This window comes from Xenopus laevis, chromosome 5L, assembly GCF_017654675.1.
Source record: "Xenopus laevis strain J_2021 chromosome 5L, Xenopus_laevis_v10.1, whole genome shotgun sequence".
Lineage (NCBI taxonomy): Eukaryota > Metazoa > Chordata > Amphibia > Anura > Pipidae > Xenopus > Xenopus laevis.
In genome coordinates this window covers 8,274,610-8,296,859 of record NC_054379.1, presented here as the reverse complement: position 1 = coordinate 8,296,859, position 22,250 = coordinate 8,274,610, and the positions used below count along the sequence as shown (strand labels likewise).

The window sequence follows — 22,250 nt, the reverse complement described above, 5'->3', positions numbered from 1 at the left end:
TTTAAGTTAACTTTTAGTATGTTATACTTTAACTTTTTAATTGGTCTTCATTTTTTTTTTTATTTTTTTTTTTTATAGTTTTTGAATCATTTGCCTTCTGACTCTTTCTAGCTTTCAAATGGGGGTCACTGACCCTGTATAAAAACAAATGCTCTGTAACGCGACAAAAGAATTGTTATTGCTACTTTCTTTACTATTCAGGCCTCTCCTATTCCAGTCTCTTATTCGAATCAATGCATGGTTGCTAGGGGAATTTGGACCCTAGTTACCAGATTGTTTAAGATGCAAACTGTAGAGCTGCTGAATAAAAAACTAAATAACTCAAAAACCACAAATCATAAAAAATGAACTCTATCCTGCAGGAAATAAACCAGCAGTTAGGCCAAACTTTACCCAATATAATTACCAGTGTCCGTGTCCATGGGCATGAGACCCTCCGGAGACGAGCTGTGGACGACGGGCGACACAATTGCAGACAGACGGTAGGACATGAGTATGAGCCGTCCAATCACATCTCTCCATTCTGCCACCAGCGAAAGCTCCCTGGGTGCAAAGAAAAAACCAATCAAATTCCAGCAAAATGCGCTCATGACTAATGAGTTTCTCTTCTTTTCTGACCCTGTTTCATAGGGAATTGTTCCTCTGGACTCAAATTTAGAACTTTCAGGGGCAGATTTATTAAGGGTCGAAGTGAAAATGAGATTTTTTTTTTCCGGTCAAATTCAAATTGTGAATTATCCAAACTCAATTCAAGTTTTGATTTTGAATTTCAAGATTTGTCACACTCTGGCCCTTTAAGAACGCAAATTTGACTATTTGCCACCTAAAACCTGCTGAATTACTGTACAGGTATGGGACCTGTTATCCAGAATACTTGGGATCTGCGTTTTCTAGATAACGGATCTTTCCGTAATTTGGATCTTCATACCCTAAGTCTACTAGAAAATCATATAAACATTGAATAAAGCCAATAGGCTGGTTTTGCTTCCAATAAGGATTAATTATATCTTAGTTGGGATCAAGTAAAAGCGAATGTTTTATTATTACACAGTAAAAGGAAACCGTTTATAAAAATTTGGATTAATTCATTACAATGGAGTCTATGGGAGACGGCCTTTTTGTAATTCAGAACTTTCTAGATAACTGGTTTCTGGTAGAGATGCAACAAATCCATTTTGGATTTGGCCGAACCCCCGAATCCTAATTTGCATATGAAAATTAGGTGTGAGAAATACATTTTTACTTCCTTGTTTTGTGACAAAACAATTTCCCGCCCCATTCCTAATTTGCATATGCAAATTAGGATTCGGACAAATCCTGCTGAAAAAGGCCGAATCCTGGATTCAGTGCATCCCTAGTTTCCGGATAACGGATCCCATACCTGTATAAGTCAATGGGAGAGGTCCAGGGATCAATTTGGTGATCTTTTCAGAGAAAAAAACTCAAATCGATCTTTTATCATTCTAATCAAATTTAATTTGAGTTTTCATGTCGTTTAAATTAGTTTGCGTTTAACAATTTAGATTTTATTAATAAATTTCGACTAGTCGAATTTTGCATTTTGCATTTTTTAAGTAAAAAAAAAAAAAAAACACGAATTCGAAATTTGACCCTTGATAAATGTGCCTCCCGGTGTATTTATCTTTGTATCTGAATATAGGAGCAAGCACCAGAATACTGAATCTCTGAACTTGAATCCACTGAGGGAGCGGATTGGTGCTATAGGAGCCCACTATTCCAAATGGCAAGTCTGTCTATAGTTATAATAATGATTTTTCTTTTTAAAAGGGGGTGTTCACCTTTTAGTTAACTGTTAGTACGATGTAGAGAGGGATATTCTGAGACAATTTGCAATGGATTTTCATTTTTTATTATTTATGGTTTTTGAGTTATTTAGCTTTTTATTCAGCAGCTGCAATTTCAGCCGTCTGGTTGCTAGGGTCCAAATTCCCCTAGCAACCATGCATTGATTTGAATAAGAGACTGGAATATGAATAGGAGAGGCCGGAATAGAAAGATGAGCAATAAAAAGTAACAGTAACAATACATTTGTAGCCTTACAGAGCGTTTATGTTTCAGATGGGGTCAGTGACCCCCTGTTTAAAAAGCTGGAAGCAGTCAGAAGAAAAAGAAGGCCAATGATTTAAACTATAAAAAAAATAATGACCACCAATTAAATGGTTGCTTAGAATTAGACATTACAAAACATACTAAAGTTAACTTAAAGGTGAACCACCCCTTAAAGGGAAAAAAAACTCAAAAACCATAAATAGTAAACAATTAAATAACTGAAAATGTTTATTTTTACATGTATTTGTCCTGGCTGCGGGCAGCTTTGCAGGGGTGGTTCACCTTTAAGTTAACTTTTAGTCTGTAATAGAATGGCTAATTCCAAGCACCTTTTCAATTGGTCTTCATTATTAATTTTTTATAGTTTTTTAAATTATTTTCCTTCTTCTTTCCACCTTTCAAATGGGGGGGGGGGTCACTGACCCCATCTAAAAAACAAATGTATTGTTATTGCTTCTTATTCAAATCAATGCATGGTTGCTAGGGGAATTTGGACTCTAGTTACCAGATTGTTCAAGTCTCTTATGGCTGAAATTACAAACTGGAGAACTGCTGAATAAAAAGCTAAATAACTCAAAACCCACAAATAATAAAACATTAAAAACCAATTACAAATTGTCTCAGAATATCCCTCTCTACATCATACTAACAGTTAATTTAAAGGTGAACAACCTCCTTTACATGAAACAAGACTTACTTGAGGGGAAGCTGCTGTAACAAGGCAATAATGCAATGCACTCGGCCGTACAATGGGAAGGAACCTGCTGCCTGGAGCAAGGACTTTTCTGCTTGTAAAATCTCCTCGCTTAGTCTGTTCATCAGGTACCTGACAGCTGGAAAAGCAAAGGAAATTATTAGCCAATCCAAGGACTTTCACGAGTCAACACAATTAAACAGGTGAGTATGGGACTTGTAGTTCTGAAATACCAGTGGTCCCGGTGTCTTGTCTGTGGTATAATCCACACATTCATTCCCATATGCTCGTGTAGATTTTCTTGCTTTGGAATTAGGGAATTTTATTGGAGTAGCTATAACCCATAGCAGCCAATCATTAATCAGCTCTCATCTGACAACTGCAGTAAAGCTAATGCAAGCACAGTTCTGATTGGTCAGTTTAGGATACTGGGGGTGGAGCTTGCACATGCACATACACACACAGATATACAGGGCTCAGTATAAAAGCTAAAGCAATTAAACTAACCAGAAAAGGTGTTTCTTTCCACAAAGCTGACGTGTTCAGTATTCCGTGATGGACACATTACTGGGCCAGTCTGGTTCTGATCCAGGGCATCCAGAGCCACGGGAAGGGCTTCCTGGCACATTAAAAAGTTCAGCAGGTATGAAGCAGTGACGCAGTCGAAATGTTTTGTGCTGGTGCTGAGGCTCATGGCAGCTTGGAGTAAGGGAAGCAGTTTGTCTGTCTCCTTATAAATAAAGTATAATGGTGTTATATGAACATCCCATAAAAGCTACAGAGTTACATTACACTAATGATATTCACTATATATATACACACACACACATATATATATATATATATGAGACAAGAAATGACTATTGTACCCATACACAATGCTTAAAGTTAAATAGCAAGTCATGCTGTGATTGACATTATGACATTATGAGTGATAACTTCCCTTTAAAGGGAATGTTCACCTTTAAATTAACGGTTAGTATGATGTAGAGAGGGATATTCCGAGACAATTTGCAATTTGTTTTCATTTTTTATTATTTGTGGTTTTTGACTTATTTAGCTTTTTATTCAGCAGCTCTCCAGTTTGCAGTTTCAGTCACCTGGTTGCTAGGATCCAAATTCCCCTAGCAACCATGCATTGATTTGAATAAGAGACTGGAATATGAATAGGAGAGGCCTGAATAGAAAGATGAATAAAAAGTAACAATAACAATACATTTGTAGCCTTACAGAGCATTTGTTTTTCAGATGGGGTAAATGACCCCCCATTTGAAAACCAGAAAGAGTAATAGAAGAAGGCAAATAATTCATAATTATTAAAAAAGAAAAAATTAAGGCAAATTGAAAAGTTGCTTAGAATTAGCCATTTAGCAATTATAGCCATCTGGTTACTAGGGTCCAAATTCCCCTAGCAACCATGCACCAATTTAAATGAGAGACTGGAATATGAATAAGAGAGGCCTGAATAGATGAATAATAAAAAGTAGCAAAACAATAGATGAAGGGCTGGCACGTACCGGACCACACACGTAGGTAGATGTAGTAAAAAAGTATTTATTTAAGCAAAAACCATTACAGCAAAGCCTTATGCATTTCATGCCTTAGGGGCACTTAGTCATTGACTACGACAAAGTGCCCCTAAGGCACGAAATGCGTAATTTTATGGTCATCTATTGTTTCGCATTATTTGCCTCCCTGAGCTGGGGGTTTGGAGCTGGAGCACCTGGACCCCCCTTCTTTTTGGGCAAGTCAACCCCAACTTATCTGCACTCGACACTAAATTCCTTCTCTTTTATAAATTTCTTAATAAAAAGTACCGTAGCAATAACAATAGGGGGCAGATTTACCAAGGGTCGAGTAGAAAATTCTAATGTTATGGTCAAATTCAACTAGGGTGCTCGATTTGAGTTTTTTAAAAAAAAACTTCTAATTCGATTATCGAGATTTATCATACTCTGGCCCTTTAAGAACTTGAATTTATCTATTCACCAACCTAAAACCTGCCGAATTGCTGTTTAAGTCAATGGGAGAGGTCCAGGGATCAATTTGGAGTTGTTTGCAGCCTTGCTGACATTTTCAGGTCGCTTACAATCATCCGAGTTTAAAAAATGATATATATTTTTTTATAAATTTCGATTGGTTGAATTTCGAATGTATTGAAGTTTAGGGGAGTTTTTAAAAACTCACATGAAATTCGACCTTTGATAAATGTGCCTCCAAATGTGTAGCCTTACAGAGTCAGTGACCCCCCCATTTGAAAGCTGGAAGGAGTCAATAGGAGGCCAATGATTTAAATACTATTAAAAAAATAAATAACGAAGTCCAATTGAAAAGTTGCTTTAGTTTAGTAACTGGCCATCCTATAACATACTAAAAATTAAATTAAAGGGGAATTCCCCTTTTAAAACAAAAGGATAGGCTGGGTGTATAAGGGGTTAAACAGCTGCAGTGTCTACAGGAAATCTGCCAGTGATTCAGTAAAACTGGCTGATGCAAATCTGCCTGAAACACATTCCCATCTCTAATGATATGTATACGATACCTGGGGATACAACTGTCAGAATAAAATCATATTAAGTCCATATGATGGGAATTACCTTCAAGGCCAAAACACATGGAGTCAATTTTCTGAGCAGGTCGAACGCAAGGGCTTTTACTTCCTCAAATGTGTTACTGAGGCACTCTAATAGAGCTTGCACTTGCTCTCTCTGCACCTCCGGGCCCAGCTGGAACACTCTCTGGCACGAGACCTCTGCAACAGAAATACATTTAACTGTCAGTATGACGTAGAGAGGGATATTCTGAGACAATTTGCTATTGGTTTTCATTTTTTATTATTTGTGGTTTTTGAGTTATTTAGCTTTTTATTCAGCAGCTCTCCAGTTTGCACTCTCAGCCATCTGGTTTCTAGGGTCCAAATTCCCCTAGCAACCATGAACTTATTTGAAAAAGAGACTGGAATATGAATAGGAGAGGCCTGAATAAAAAGTAATAAAAAGTAGCAATAACAATAAATGTGTAGCCTTACACATTTGAAAGCTGGAAGAAGAAGAAGGTAAATAATTAAAAAAATATATATATATAAAAAAAAAGTAATGAAGACCAATTGAAAAGCTGCTTAGAATTGACCATTGTATGACATACTAAAAGTGAAAGGAGAACTATTGTGAAAATGAAATAAGAAACTTTCTAAATACAATCAATTAAATATTCTGCATTGTTTCTGAAATAATCAAGTTTATCTTCACTATTCCTCTCTCAGCATCTGTTTCTCCTCATTCTCTCTTCATGCAGCAGTTGGGTGTCAGATATTCACTGACAGTTAGATCCAATATATCTTATAGGGGGGCTCCTTTTGCCTAGAAGATGTATCAGAGCTCACTCTATTAAACTCACCAGACATCATGTCTCTCTACATGCAGGATTTGTGCAAAAGGCAGTTATTTTGTTACATTTTGTTTGTACTGGAATCAGTTACTTGAGTGACCTCTAATTCATCTGCTAGGAAAGGAGCCCCCCTATAAGATATATTGGATCTAACTGTCAGTGAATATCTGACACCCAACTGCTGCATGAAGACAGAATGAAGAGAAACAGATGCTGAGAGAGGAATAGTGAAGATAAACTTGATTATTTCTTAAAGGGCATGTAAAGGCCAGAAAATAAAAGCCCATTTTTACTTTCTTTAATGAAAAAGAAACCTATCTCCAATATATTTAATTAAAAAATGTGTACCGTTTTTATAAGAAACCTGACTGTATGCAGTGAAATTCTCCCTTCATTTACTGCTGTGGATAGGAATTGTCAGACGGTCCCTAACTGCTCTGCAGGGAAACAATCATACATATGAACAGCAGGGGGAGCCCCACCTTACTTCCCAGCCATGCAGAATTTAAGAAGCTTTGTTTGTTTCCCTGTAGAGCAGTCGGCGACTGTGTAGAGATTTTTATTGGATTTTATTTTTGCCTTTACATTCCTTTTACTGTTTCCAATTCCAGCTGCAGGGACAAAGATCATGGAGCCAGATTTAAACAGATAAACTGGGATTCTATTTGGAGGATTATTTTGCTGCAGCCACTGGTTCTGCAGAGTTGGAGAAAGTTTGTATTAAACAATACAAAAACTATAAAATCCACATTAGATTACATGACAACACAGGACCCAGTGCAGTCTGTGTATTCTGATTATTAATCAGTCTTGTGTATCGGCTTCTGGCAGATATTATTTGACTTGTGCTGTTTTGATCATTTAGGACGATCCCTAAGCAGCCCAGACCACACTGAGCATGTGCACAGTCTTGGTCTTGCAAAGATGTATAACAGATTTACAAGATGGTGACCCCCTGTGGCCAACTTTGAAATCATAAATCATTTGTTTGATTAGGCTTGTGGTGCAGTAAGTTCATGGTTATGTTTAGTATACAAAATACAGCATTTCTAGCCTTATTCTATTTTAGACTTTACTTCCCCTTTAAATGGTACAGAATATTTGATTGTAGAAAGTTTCTTATTTCAGCAAGATGAAGCCTATATTACATTTTTATTTTCGCGATAGTTCTTCTTTAAAGGATCCCCTATGCCTTTCCCCTAATTGTGACACTGTCTGAATATAGACAAATGCCCCCTCACCTTCTTCCACTGGAAATATTTCAGCAACGGCTCCCAAAATAGTCAATGCTGAGAACCTTGTGGGGTGGGAGGAACCAGCAAAGAGCGACTCAAAGAGACAGTTTGTTACGGATGCCATGAATTCCTGGGGAAAATACAAGACAAAATATAAACCTTGAAGTATCAGCCCTGTGGGAAAGAACTGACAGTTAGAGATAAGCAGTCACCAAGCAGCACAAGCCTATGGACCCCCAGCACAGAGGGCATGAAGATTGGTCAGTGGGGGGGGAAAAGTAGGAGTAGGGGCCACAGTTCTCCTTCCCTAAAAGAATTAATCAGCGAGCAGGATCATGTGCATTGGGGGCTGATCTGTTCCTGGCCTGTAGAGTGCAAGCTCCTGGTCTCAGAGTCTGGGCACAGCCAAAAATACCAGTGGCCAACCCCTCAGAATGTCTCTGTTTCTATGGACAGATATACAGGAGGGGCAGAATCTGGGGGAGCATCTGAAATCTTCTTTTTCAAAATTGGTGGTGGGGGATTGAGAGATGTAAAGGCAAAAAAATAAAATCCCATTTTTACTTACTTGTGTACCAAAGCAAAACACACTGGGAGATTAGTGGGAAGGGGAAAACATTTTTTATTTCCTTATTTTGTGACAAAAAGTCACATGATTTCCCTCCTGCCATTAATCTGCATATGCAAATTCAGATTCAGATTCAGTTCTGCCGGGCAGAAGGATTCGGCCGAATCCAAATCCTGCTGAAAAAGGCGGAATCCCGAACCTAATCCTGGATTCGGTTCATCCTTAGAAATCGGGCCAGAAAAAAATGCCATTTTATACTAAAAGGCCATTTCGGTAGCATTTTTTTGATACTATACAAAATCGACTTCTTGATCTTGTGGGAGGAGAAAAGCAGCATGTGGCATCATGGGTAGTAAATCGATTGGGAGCTGAAATCGCATGAAATCTTTGACGCCGAAACGCAAAAAAAAGATTGCGGGCGACAATCTCCCTGTGCGCCACTAAAAGATGGAGATCCGTAGGACGGCACTGTAGACATATTGGGAAAGGGCAAATCACAGAGATTAGTGGGGTGTGTGGGGAAGATCGGGGGATAAGCTGCAAAGGCAAACTGTGCAGAGAACAGGGGGAGTGAAGGCAGTTTAGGGAAAGATGAGTGAGATGTGGAAGAGACTGCTGCTGGGGGGAGAGTGCTGGGACGTCACAGAGATTAGTGGATAAATTGTGAAGGGAAATCACTGGAGAGACTGTGTGCAATTTGGGAAAGGTGCCAAGAGGGCCCAAAGGGGGTGTGTGGGGTAGATCATGGGATAATGGCCACACAGAGATGGAGATAAAATGTGAAGATCAGGGAGTTTGTGATGGGGACTATGGAGACAGGGAAAGGCAGTAAAGGCCCCCCCATAAACGGCTGATAGAAGCTGCTTATTGGCCCGTGTGGGGCCAACCAACAGGCGTCTCGGGTCGATATCTGGCCAAAAGTCTGGCAAATTTCGATCAGACAGGTTAAAAACTTTGTGACTTTCAGGCGCGTGCGCAGTAGATCCTTACTGGTAAATCCCTCTACTGCGCATGCGCCACCAAATGTCGGCGAATACAGGAAGAAAAGCACACGGGCGAACATGGCTGCCGTGAACTCAACAGTAGAAAAACTGCACAGAGGGGTCAGTAACAAGTTAGGGGCCCAGGGCGGGAGGGATTTTAGCGCCGATGGGGTTGAATTCTCCTTTAAGAATCCTTTGAGATGGGTGAGCGGGAACTGTATGCGGGGGGGGGGGGAGTGAGGAAACAGCTGGGATAACTAGAGGGTGATCAGCAAATTCTTGTTACCACCAAGGTCTTTCACACAACTGGATTAGACCTCGACAGATAAGAACATTGCTATTGGCTGGGCACAGATAATACATATAATAAATCTAATAATAAATCTAATTTGAGTAACTATCAGACTATTATAACCACTCTTGCTTCCCACCTCCTCCCCCAAATTCTGCATTGCCAATAGCACCCGCTACTGCCACCCTACTGCCCCCTACTGGCAGACAAAAGCCACAATACCCCAAAACCGCACAAATGTAATTAGTATTAACTTTTGCAGCATTTGGTATTTCATTACACATTATGTGGAAAGCCAGAAAGGCGTCCTTGAAGTTCTATAGCCCATTAACTAAGCCAGGTAAAGTACCTGATTTACAGACTGGATGTGAGTCACCTCTAGGGTTGCCACCTGTTCTGCAAAAAAAAACCTCGGTCTTCTTATATATTTATATTTTTTCTCTATTACCGTATATACTCGTGTATAAGCCGACCCGCGTATAAGCCGAGGTACCTAATTTTACCTATGAAACCCAGAAAAACGTATTGACTCGCGTATAAGCCTAGACACAACTCAGAAAAGTCTCAGAAATATCAAACAGTCGGTTTAATGTTAAAAATCAAGCCATGATGCTCAAAACATTAATTCATAAAAACAAGCACAAGTTTAAAAAAAAATGTAATTGATTGGCCAGGCAGCAGCTAGTCGTACCCATCTCATAACAAAGGGAACAAACATCCCAACAGATCCACTCAATAGCCACATATATAAATAAAATACAGGTGCTAAGAGCAGCAGTGATAGATAGATGATAGATATGGGGCTAGCCAGGATAGTACAGTATGTAGTAGACAGTAGGAAGACAAAAGTTAGGGGCCACGGGGAAACAGTAGAAGGCATGTTCCCCAGCGACTCTACCCCTAACCATACAGAGTGGCTGCTTCCCCCAGTTACCGTAAGTAGAAGGCGTCGTCAGGAGGTGTCAGGCCCCGTCATGTGTAGCGACAGGGGGTGCCGGCTTTACTTCTAGCCCCCAACCAACTCAACTGCATACACAACATTCCACCACCGGGCCCAAGGCGGCTTAGAGGGAGGCGGGGGAGCCATTTTTACTTCCCAACCATCTCTCCTGAAAGTTTTTTTTACACGCGATCGATGCCGGCTCCCCTGCACTGCGAGGGAGAATAAAGAGCGACTGCGCCAAGATAGAAGGAAAGCACCGAATGTAAAGCCTACCTGGCCGCAAGCAAATCCGGGCGTAAGGAAGGTCCAGCGTAGCGCAATGTGCGTGGAGGCGTTCTATTCCCATGTCATCGTGATCAAACATGTCTGTGTGTTTTTCTCTGACTTCCTGATTGTGCTCCGGTTGCCTGTAAGTGCTGGGCCGCTCCTGCCGCCCCGTCTATATACATGTACTGCCCATTGTAAGAGAACTACCACTGACTGACATTCTCTCTCGCTTATATTACCGGTAATACACGTACGCGCACATACACGTATTGATTTTACACCGTGAACACTGCCGCCGCCGCTCTGGTTTAAATGACCAGATGAAGAGCGGGGACCCGCGTATAAGCCGAGGTAGGATTTTCAAGCACATTTTGGGTGCTGAAAATCTCGGCTTATACGCGAGTATATACGGTAATAACATTGGGATCAACTGTCATTTTTACCCGTCAGGTCTGTAAAATACCGGCCAGGTGGCAACCCTAGTCGCCTGACATAATGATAAAGACACTACCTGATGTACTTACCTGGTACTGCTGAAGCGCTCGGGAGGCGTCACTCTCATTCCCTACATCTTTAGCAGTCTTTAACTTTTGGGTCTGCTTATGTTTATACAGGACCTGGGAACTTTCATGTATACGGCACAGAAGCTAGCCAACAAGAAAAAAACAAAATTTCAGTTGTGGTCATTAAAAATACTTATTAAACATAAGAACCAATGCACAAATATAATGTCACATGATCTATGCGAGGAATAAAGCATATATATTGGTAAAACAGGACAATCTCTTGATACGCTGGAGGCCCTTAAAGGAGTTTAGTTACCCTAAAAATGAATGTGGCTAAAAATGGCATATTTTATATAGTGAACTTATTGCACGAGGCTAAAGTTTGAGCTTGTCAATAGCAGCAATGATCCAGGACTTCAAACTTGTCACAGGGGGTCACCATCTTGGAAAGTGTCTGTGACACTCACATGCTCAGTGGGCTCTGATTGGCTGTTGAGAAGCTAAGCTTAGGGCTCGTCACTAATTATCCAGCAGAAAATGAGCTTCCCTGGCTGTAATATAAGCTGATGCTACAGGTTTGCTGATTATTCAATTCTGATGCTAATTGCACTGGTTTCTGTGCTGCCATGTAGTAATTATGTGTATTAATTACTAATCAGCCTTATATTGTGACATTTCTATTCTATGTGTACTGTATATTGTGAGTGGCTCCCTAAGCTCAGTAAGTGACAGCAGCACAGAGCATGTGCAGTGAATCAGCAGAAAAGAAGATGGGGAGCTACTGGGGCATCTTTGGAGACACAGATCTTTACTGCTAAAGGGCTGTGGTTGCCTTGGGCTGGTACAGAAGCACAAAACATCATGTACAACATTTCTACCTAATTCTTTAGTTAGGCTTTAGTTCTCCTTTAAAGGAAAACTATACACCCCAAACAATGTAGGTCTCTATAAAAAGATATTGCATAAAACAGCGGATATGTAAAACCCTGCTTCATGTAAATAAACCATTTTCATAATAATATACTTTTTTAATAGGCATTGGGTAATCAAAAATCGAAAACTGGCATTTTAAGAACTAAGGGCCGCCCCCTGGTATCTTACAGTTCACAGAAACAAACCATACACATTAGGTCACATGAGATTAACAGACAGTTCTGTCTTTGCTTCCACACTTCTTCCTGTTACAGTTAAAGAGGTGGTTCACCTTTAAGGTAACTCTTAGTATGTTATAGAACGGCCAATTCTAAGCAACTTTTCAATTAGTTTTCATTGTTTTTTTTTTTTTTAAGTTTAAGGGCTCTTACTGACGAGCGGTTGAAGACGCATTAAGTTTTTTCCAATGGGGCTGTACTCACACAGGCGCGTGTAGGCGCCAAACGCAGGTTAAGACGCAACATGCTGCATTTTTCCTGCGTTCGGCGCCTACACGCGCCTGTGTGAGTACAGCCCCATTGGAAAAAACTTAATGCGTCTATTCCTGCGCTCCCCTGCGGCTGAACGCAGAAAAACGGAAAACATGGGAGCGCAGCTTCAACCGCTCGTCAGTAAGAGCCCTTATAGTTATTTGCCTTTTTCTTCTGACTCTTTGCAGCTTTCAAATGGGCGTCACTCCCATCTAAAAACAAATGCTCTGTAAGGCTGCAAATGTATTGTTATTGTTACTTTTTATTCCTCATCTTTCTATTCAGGCCTCTCCTGTTCATATCCCAGTCTCTTATTCAAATCAGTGCATGGTTGCTAGGGGAATTTGGACCCTAGTTACCAGATTGCTTAAGATGCAAATTGAAGAGCTGCTGAATAAAAAGCTAAATAACAAAAACCACAAATAATAAAAAATGCAAACCAATTGCAAATTCTCTCTACATCATACTAAACCTCCTTTAAGGTAGCCATACACAGGGAGATTCACTCGTTTGGCGACTTTCGGCCAGATATCGATCGGGAAAGCCCATCAGAGGGCCCTAGACACGGGCCAATAAGCTGCCGACTCTGTCTGCAGTTTTTATAGGCCCGTGGATGGGGAGCTTTAGAGTTGTAGTATTTCTGGTCAGGTGATCTCTTCCTGTTACAGTTAGAGCTGCAGTATTTCTGGTCAGGTGATCTCTTCCTGTTACAGTTAGAGCTGCAGTATTTCTGGTCAGATGATCTCTTCCTGTTAAAGTTAGAGCTGCAGTATTTCTGCTCAGGTGATCTCTTCCTGTTACAGTTAGAGCTACAGTATTTCTGGTCAGGTGATCTCTTCCTGTTACAGTTAGAGCTGCAGTATTTCTGCTCAGGTGATCTCTTCCTGTTACAGTTAGAGCTACAGTATTTCTGGTCAGGTGATCTCTTCCTGTTACAGTTAGAGATGCGGTATTTCTGGTCAGCTGATCTCTTCCTGTTACAGTTAGAGATGCGGTATTTCTGGTCAGGTGATCTCTTCCTGTTACAGTTAGAGCTGCAGTATTTCTGGTCAGGTGATCTCTTCCTGTTACAGTTAGAGCTGCAGTATTTCTGGTCAGGTGATCTCGGAGGCAGCACACAGACCATCACAAAATGGGGGTTCAAGGCAAGAGATGTAAAAGGGCAATATTTACTTAAATTTATCTACTTAAATATATAGACCAGTTTGGTAAGATTCTTTAATAAGCCACTTAATTTGATATAAACTGTTGCTCAAGCAGTCATTTTGTGGGTATAGTTTTCCTTCAAATGAATTTGCTGTGGAGCCCAGTAACATGTAATCACACAACTGAATGAGTGTATAATCTAAAAGCTTCAGGGTAAGAACTCACCTTTTTAAACAGGTAACACAGTTGCTGCCTGATGGAAGGAGACTGACAATTCAAGTTGTATTTAAGACAGAACAGGACCAGTTTCATCTCATCCAGTGAAACCACTTCAGTGCTCCAGTGACTTTCACACAGAAGACCTAAAGCATCCACACGCACCTACAACAGCCCAAAGTGATTATTTTTGAGGGGCGCCTTCATTCCAAAACTCAATTTATTTATACGGATATTAAATATATACATTTCTTGTGCAATTACAGTTTGGTTGCTTCCTCTGAACTGCTGAACTTTCTCATCACACACAGTGAAAATGCAGCAGAGAGGATCTATTGAGCAATGTAGTGTGAATAACTCGTTATAAGGACATCTAGGATATCATTAACAGCCTTAAAGGAGAATACAACCCTCAACTTAAAAAACCCTACCCTAGATAGACCCCCCTCCCTCCTCCAATGTGTTACCCCAGGCAAATGCCCCTAACGTTTTACTTAGTTGCAGTTTCAGGCATCGGAGTTGGCGGGCACCATCTTCAGTCGCTTTGGTAGTCTTTGTAATACCGGTGCTACTGCAATTTTGGTGAGTTTCGGCGCATGCGCTGTTGTTGCGAAACAGAAAATTGATCCAGCTGTTCATGCGCTGACATGCCAGTCTCATTACGAAGATTACCGAAGAGAAGAAGATGGTGCCCGTGAACTCAGATACCTGAATCTGCACTGAGGGGTAAGTAAAACATTAGGGCCATTTGACTGTTAAATTTAACTAGGAAATTAAAAGTTATTAAATTAAAGTTCTATTCGAGTTTTTTTAGATTTTCGAGATGTATCATACCCTGGCCCTTTAAAGGGCACCTGTTGAGTAAAAATGTTCTCCCTAACCAAAGGTGCAGGCTAAGAGAGTATGGGGATAAAAGTAGTTTTTAAAAAAAAATGACCCCCCACGCCAGCACTAAGCTATGTGCACCGGGAGGGAACGCCCGGTTTAAGCAGCCATGTCCGATCACTCACATGCTTATAATGAAAAGCTGCCCTGAATTGCTCATTATGCGCATGTGAGTGACACAACATGGCTGCTCAAACCAGGAGCTCCCTCCCGGTGTGGGTAGCCTAGCGCTGTCGGGGGGGCCAGGGTATGATACATCTCGAAAACTACTGTTATCCCCAACTGGAATGCACCTTTGGTTGGGGATAACATTTTTACCCAACAGGTGCCCTTTAAAAACTCAAATTCGACTATTTGCCACCTAAAACCTGCCAAAATTGCTGTTTTAGTCAATGGAAGACATCCTGGGATCAATTTGGAGTTGTTTGAAGCCTTCTTTACATTCGATTTTTAAAACTCGAATCGAATTCGTTCTAGTTTTCTGGTTGATCCTATTCTCCCGAGTTTTAGATTTTTTTTTTTAATAAATTTAGATTGGTCGAATTTCAAAGTTTTAAAACATAATTCGACCATTGATAAATCTGCCCCATAGTGTAGAAGGGATTAGCAAAACAAAATGGAATCATTTATCCTAACCCGGGAAACTTTATCTTACGGTGCATTTTTACTACTGGCTCTGAAATAAACATTCTTTCAAGTGTACAACCAATCAGGTTTGTCCAATTAATTATGGGATAAATGTACCCCCTCTTGTAAGAGACGTATAAAGGCAAGAGGCCAGAGGTCAGATAAGGGGTGCTGGCTGGGAGGGCTGTCCAGGTCAAACAAATATCTGCCTGGTGTTCCCAATTAGGATTGACGTGGTGACTGGGTAGCTGTTTTGGCCTCTGTGCAATTGATATTGCAGCGATTATTTTTAGGGATGCACCGAATCCAGGATTCAGTTCGGGATTCGGTCTTTTTCAGCATTCAGATTCGGCCGAATCCTTCTGCCCAGCCGAACCGAATCTGAATACTAATATGCAAATGCAAATTAGGGACAGAGAGGGAAATCGCGTGACAAAACGAGGAAGTTAAAAATTATTTCCCCTTCCCACACCTGATTTGCATATGCAAATAGTGGATTTGTCAGTGTCCACCGGGATACCAGGAAAAGTCCTGGTGGGCCCAGGTGTCGGTGGGCCCAGGTGTCAGTGGCCCCTCATGCTACTAAACATTGGGCCTATTTCATGGCCATTCCCTATTTCTATGAGAACAAAGTGGCTAAATAGGTGGAATAACAGGTTATAGTATGAAAAGAAAAGAGACCAGGAGATTAGAGTTTGGGTGAGGAGAGGAAGAAAAAAGTATTGATGGTGGGCCCCTGGTGTCCCAGTTCGACACTGAGATTCGGTGCATGCCTACCTATTTTTAGGTATGTAGCGAATACAGGATTCGGCCTTTTTCAACAGGATTCGGATGAATCAAATCCAAACCCTAATTTGCATAGTGGATTCAGTCATGAACTGTAACTGACCATAGTGTGAGTGAATGTGAAATGGAGCTTAGATTATAAACTTCACAGAGACTTACCTGATCATGCCGGTGAACCAGACCTTGCTGGATCAAAGCTGTTGAGACCTTTCCACTCCAAACATAATTCTCAGTAAAACGGAGGTGGCCATGAGCCCGGGCTGTTCGTAGACATGCCATCAGGGCACCTAGAGCCCCACGGCTACTCCCAGAGCCTACAAAATAATAACCGAGAAAATCAGCAAGTGACAAAGGACAACTTTATCCATGGAATAATTATTCACTTGAGGACATCAAAGCCTATGACATAAGTAGCTATTTTAGGGCATGCTGCCACTATGTTCTTTTTTCCAGGCTTTAAATGAGAACTAAAGCTTTACTAAAGAAGTAGCTAGAAATGTTGTACATGATGTTTTGTGCTTCTGTACCAGCCCAAGGCAACCACATCCCTTTAGCAGTAAAGATCTGTGTCTCCAAAGATGCCCCAGTAGCTCCCCATCTTCTTTTCTGCTGATTCACTGCACATGCTCTGTGCTGCTGTCACTTACTGAGCTTAGGGACCCACTCACAATATACAGTACACATAGAATAGAAATGTCACAATATAAGGCTGATCAGTAATTAATACAGATAATTACTACATGGCAGCACAGAAACCAGTGCAATTAGCATCAGAATTGAATAATCAGCAAACCTGTAGCATCAGCTTATATTACAGCCAGGGAAGCTCATTTTCTGCTGGATAATTAGTGACGAGCCCTAAACTTAGCTTCTCAACAGCCAATCAGAGCCCACTGAGCATGTGAGTGTCACAGACACTTTCCAAGATGGTGACCCCCTGTGACAAGTTTGAAGTCCTGGATCATTGCTGCTATTGACAAGCTGAAACTTTAGCCTCGTGCAATAAGTTCACTATGTAAAATATGTCATTTTTAGCCACATTTATTTTTAGGGTTAAATTCTCCTTTAAAGACTCCAAATCATGTCTGTGTGGTTCCCAAAGACAGCAAAGTGGTTGTTGAGAGGTGATTAAGGAAATTTGGGAAATCTGGGCCTGTTCTAACCAGCAAAATAATTTAGTACTTACCAAGATTTGTAGAGGCAGAGGCCTGCAAAACCTCTATCATGAAGTTTAAGCTTTCTGGGTTGCATTTCAGAACTTTGGGCAAATAATAATCGATGATGTAAGTGGTCTGGTTGATATTTTCCTCGCACAGCCGCAAGAGAAGAGGAGAGACCCAAATGTCGTGCCACCTCTCAGTCCAACCTTGGTCTCCTGATCTTGAGGTCAGCTGGTTTTTATGGTTGATAAACATGGCTTCCAGGAGGTTACTGGCATAAGGGGCAAAAGACTGGTCCCCCATAACATTTAGGATTTGTGATGGCATTGTGTCATCCACAGCCAAAATCTGTTCTGCTCCCACACACTCCACGAGGCACGCGAGCGCGGCATACTTTCCCTTTGAGTGCCACTCTAAATGCAACAAGCTGTGGGTGAGTTCCGAGAGAAATAGGTCCTCGTCCGACAGCTCCACGGCCTTCCTATGCATCTGCAGGAGGTTTCTGAAGATCAGTTTGGTCTGATGTCTCACTGCATCTAGCGGATGCTCCCAGTGTACATAAACATACTCCAGAAGCTTGCACGTGGCACTTGAGTGCCCATTCAGTTTATCCTTTAACCCTGTGGAGCAGTTGGTGAGGAGATCTAGGGCTGAGCCAGTCCATAGGGCTAATACTCTTGAGAGCAACATGGCCACACTTGACTCGTTCAGGCTAGAATGCAATACATAAACAATGCACCATCACAATATATCAGAGTGCAATATATAGAGAGATGCCCCTATAACAGAACAATAGCAATTGTACAGAAGAAAGCACTCCGATCTCCATTGTGACATCAACCATGTGTTACAATATATTACCTATGGATTATTTAAAGGAAAACGATAGCCCCAAAACACACATTTAAGCAACAAATCCCAGGTGGCAGCTCTTATTTTTTTGTTTTTAAATGGCAGTTTTAAATTTAGGAGTACCCAACAGCACATACTACTAAAAAAGTATATTATTATGAAAATGGTTTATTTACATGAAGCGTTTTTAAAATTTGGGTCTCTCATTATTTGGGTCTCTCATTATCTTTTTATAGAGACCTACATTGTTCAGGGTATATAGTTTTCTTTTAAAAGAAAACTATACCCGCAAAATGAATACTTAAGCAACAGGTAGTTTATATCAAATTAAGTGGCATATTAAAGAATCTTATCAAACTGGTATATATATTTGAGTAAATATTGCCCTTTTACATCTCTTGCCTTGAACCACCATTTTGTGATGGTCTGTGTGCTGTCTCAGAGATCACCTGAGCAGAAATACTGCAGCTCTAACTGCAACAGAAAGAGATCACCTGAGCAGAAATACTGCAGCTCTAACTGTAACAGAAAGAGATCACCTGAGCAGAAATACTGCAGCTCTAACTGTAACAGGAAGAGATCACCTGAGCAGAAATACCGCAGCTCTAACTGTAACAGGAAGAGATCACCTGACCAGAAATACTGCAGCTCTTATTGTAACAGGAAGAAGTGTAGAAGCAAAAGACGCAACTCTGTCTGTTAATTGGCTCATATGACCTAACATGTATGGTTTGTTTGTGTGCACCGTGAATCATACGATCCCAGGGGGCGGCCCTTATTTTTTAAAATGGCAATTTTCTATTTATGATTACCCAAAGGCACATACTACTAGAAAAGTATATTATTATGAAAATGGTTTATTTACATGAAGCAGGGTTTTACATATGAGCTGTTTTATGCAATTTATTTTTATAGAGACCTACATTGTTTGGGGGGTAAAGTTTTCCTTAAACTAAAACAAACTGAATTCCTTACCGTGAACTCTGAGAGAGCAAAACATCCAACAGGTCAAGCAGCAGTTTCTCACCACCCTCACCCATGCTGCCATCTTTCCACTCCAGCATGGCAAGGGCTCCCTGGCACAGGAAGAGCAGCACAGTATCAGGCGGGTCCTTACAGAAGCTCTTGCAGCAGCTCAGGAACCAATCAGGAGCATCCCCAGAATCCACAGTACAGAGAATCACATTGCTGACCTAAAAGGGTACATGTGACGTAACAATTGGGTAACATACATAGTAACATAGTAAGTTAGGTTGAAAAAGGACACACATCCATCAAGTTCAACCTTTTAAAGGAGAATTCAACCTGTAATAAAAAAAAAACTCCCCCTAACCTGGTTAGACCCCCCTCCCCCCCCCCCCCCGGGCAAATGTTGTGCTGCACTGGTAAAATTGCTGTGTTTGCTTCAGAAACTCTACTATAGTTTATATAAACAAGCTGCTGTGTAGCCATGGGGGCAGCCATTCAAGCACAGGATACACAGTAGATAACAGATAAGTACTACTATAGTTTATATAAACAAGCTGCTGTGTAGCCATGGGGGCAGCCATTCAAGCACAGGATACACAGTAGATAACAGATAAGTACTACTATAGTTTATATAAACAAGCTGCTGTGTAGCCATGGGGGCAGCCATTCAAGCACAGGATACACAGTAGATAACAGATAAGTACTACTATAGTTTATATAAACAAGCTGCTGTGTAGCCATGGGGCAGCCATTCAAGCACAGGATACACAGTAGATAACAGATAAGTACTACTATAGTTTATATAAACAAGCTGCTGTGTAGTCATGGGGGCAGCCATTCAAGCACAGGATACACAGCAGATAACTGAGAAGTTGTGAAGAATCCTGTTGTATACTACAGTTTATAGGTTATCTGCTGTGTATCCTGTGCCTTGTATCTTGTATCTGCTCTGTATCCTGGCTGCCCCCATGACTACACAACATCTTGCTTATAGAAGCTATAGCAAACACACCAGTTTCGTCACGGCAACACTACATTATATTGTCTGTCCATTAAAAAACAATTTTTGGTGTTACTGTTCCTTTAAGTCTGTATATAACCTGCCCAAGTGCTAGTTGCAAAAGGCAAAAAACCCTCACCAATTTGCCTCAGAGAGGAAAAATCCTTTCCTGACTCCAAAATGGCAATGGGACCAGTCCCTGGATCAACTTGTACTATGAGTTATCTCCCATATCCCTGTATTCCCTCACTTGCTAAACACCATCCAACCCCTTCTTATACCTATCTAATGTATCAGCCTGTACCACTGATTCACTTCCCAGCTCTCCCTGTAACACCCTTTTCCCTCCTCTAATCTCATTGGCTCCCTCCTGTCTGCTGGGAGGAGCTACTGGTGAATAAAGCATCCGACCCTTCCTCGTACCTATCTAATGTATCAGCCTGTACCACTGATTCACTTCCCAGCTCTCCCTGTAACACCCCTTTCCCTCCTCTAATCTCATTGGCTCCCTCCTGTCTGCTGGGAGGAGCTACTGGTGAATAAAGCATCCGACCCTTCCTTGTACCTATCTAATGTATCAGCCTGTACAACCATATAGAAATTAAGACTTCACATGTTTTGCTATTAATTTGCACTATACAGATATGCAACGGAATCCAACTTGAATGGCTGCTCCCATGGCTTCACAACAGATTATGTGCATACACTACATACTGAGGATATAAAAAAAATACAGTCATTGGTAGAAATACACTCACCAGTGTGGGAAGTTTGTCAGGGTCATGTAACATCAGCTTCATATAGAGAATAACAGCCATCCCAGAGGTGCTCTGAACATTCTGCAGCAGGTCCTCTATGAGGCACAGTAAGGCACCATTTTTTGTGGTTATTAAAAAAAAGTTAGGTAAATAAGTAATAGAAAAAACAAGTATTTAAGTATTAAAAAAAGTTAATTGAAAGGTGAACAACCCCTTTAAATGGTGGGTATGCGGAATTAAAGAATATATAGTGAATAAAGTATCCCCTCCAGTAAAAGTTACCGAGGAGTTCCATGACCATATAAAAACGTGATACTCCGAGATGACTTCTAATATCCTCATATTTTGTAACAGGAAGTACTTTATTTATTATAGTACACGAGTTTCAGTGAGTCATGTGACAGAAATGACATCACTACGCTCCAATTATAATTAATGACATCACTAAACCCCGTTTATAAGGATATCATTTACAGGGATGCACCGAACCCAGGATTATGCCTTTTTCACCAGGATTTGGATTCGGCCAACTCCTTCTGCCCGGCTGAACCGAATCTGAATCCTAATCCTAATTTGCATATGCAAATTACTGGCAGGGAGATAAATCGCATTTATGTCACAAAACAAGGAAGTAAAAAAATGTCCCCGTCCCACCGGATTCGGTTCAGTATTCGGCCGAATCTTTCACGAAAGGGGTTCGGCCGAATACTAAATAGTGGATTCGGCGCATCCCTAATAATTTACAGGATATTCACGGCTCTTGTGTATTATATATCTTATAATACACAAAAGCTCACTTATAAACGGTGAGTTCTGATGTCATCAGTTATAAACGGTGAGTAGTGATGTCATTTCTGTCGCATGACTCACTGAAACTTGTGTATTATAATAAATAAAGTACCCCCTGTTGCAAAATATAAGGATATTAGAAGTAACCTTGGAGTTCCATGACCTGTATAAAAACACTCAGCCTTCGGCCTCGTACTTTTATATGGTCAAGAAACTCCTCGGTAACTTATAATATCCTTATAATACACAAAAGCTATGAATATCTTGTAAATTATATCCTTATAAACGGTGAGTTCTGATGTCATCAGTTATAAACGGTGAGTAGTGATGTAATTTCTGTCACATGACTCACTGAAATTTGTGTATTATAATAAATAAAGTACCCCCAGTTGTAAAATATGAGGATATTAGAAGTAACCTCGGAGTTCCATGACCTGTATAAAAGCACTCGGCCTTCGGCCTCGTGTTTTTATATGGTCATGAAACTCCTCGGTAACTTATAATATCCTTATATTTTACAAGAGGGGGTACTTTATTCACCATATATTTTGTAACAGGAAGTACTTTAATTATTATAATACACAAGTTTCAGCGAGTCATATGACAGAAATGACATCACTACGCTCCAATTATAACTAATGACATCTCTAAACCCCGTTTATAAGGATATCATTTATAGGGATGCACCGAATCCAGGATTATGCCTTTTTCACC

At 40.6% G+C, this 22,250-nt stretch overlaps 1 protein-coding gene across 2 annotated transcripts in view; it reads right to left on the bottom strand.

Annotated features, from left to right (window-relative positions):
- Window positions 1-22,250, bottom strand: part of LOC108716087 (thyroid adenoma-associated protein homolog) — a 285,703-nt gene that overhangs the window by 247,165 nt on the left and 16,288 nt on the right. For both annotated transcript variants that reach the window (XM_041562504.1, XM_041562505.1), the window contains exons 9-19: window positions 20,748-20,842; window positions 18,996-19,213; window positions 17,195-17,880; window positions 16,168-16,322; window positions 13,720-13,875; window positions 10,964-11,086; window positions 7,393-7,516; window positions 5,362-5,516; window positions 3,272-3,494; window positions 2,768-2,903; window positions 407-543 (exon numbers count right to left, since the gene is read on the bottom strand). In XM_041562504.1, the coding sequence (XP_041418438.1) occupies window positions 407-543; window positions 2,768-2,903; window positions 3,272-3,494; window positions 5,362-5,516; window positions 7,393-7,516; window positions 10,964-11,086; window positions 13,720-13,875; window positions 16,168-16,322; window positions 17,195-17,880; window positions 18,996-19,213; window positions 20,748-20,842 (2,208 nt within the window). The remainder of the gene's footprint in view (window positions 1-406; window positions 544-2,767; window positions 2,904-3,271; window positions 3,495-5,361; window positions 5,517-7,392; window positions 7,517-10,963; window positions 11,087-13,719; window positions 13,876-16,167; window positions 16,323-17,194; window positions 17,881-18,995; window positions 19,214-20,747; window positions 20,843-22,250) is intronic.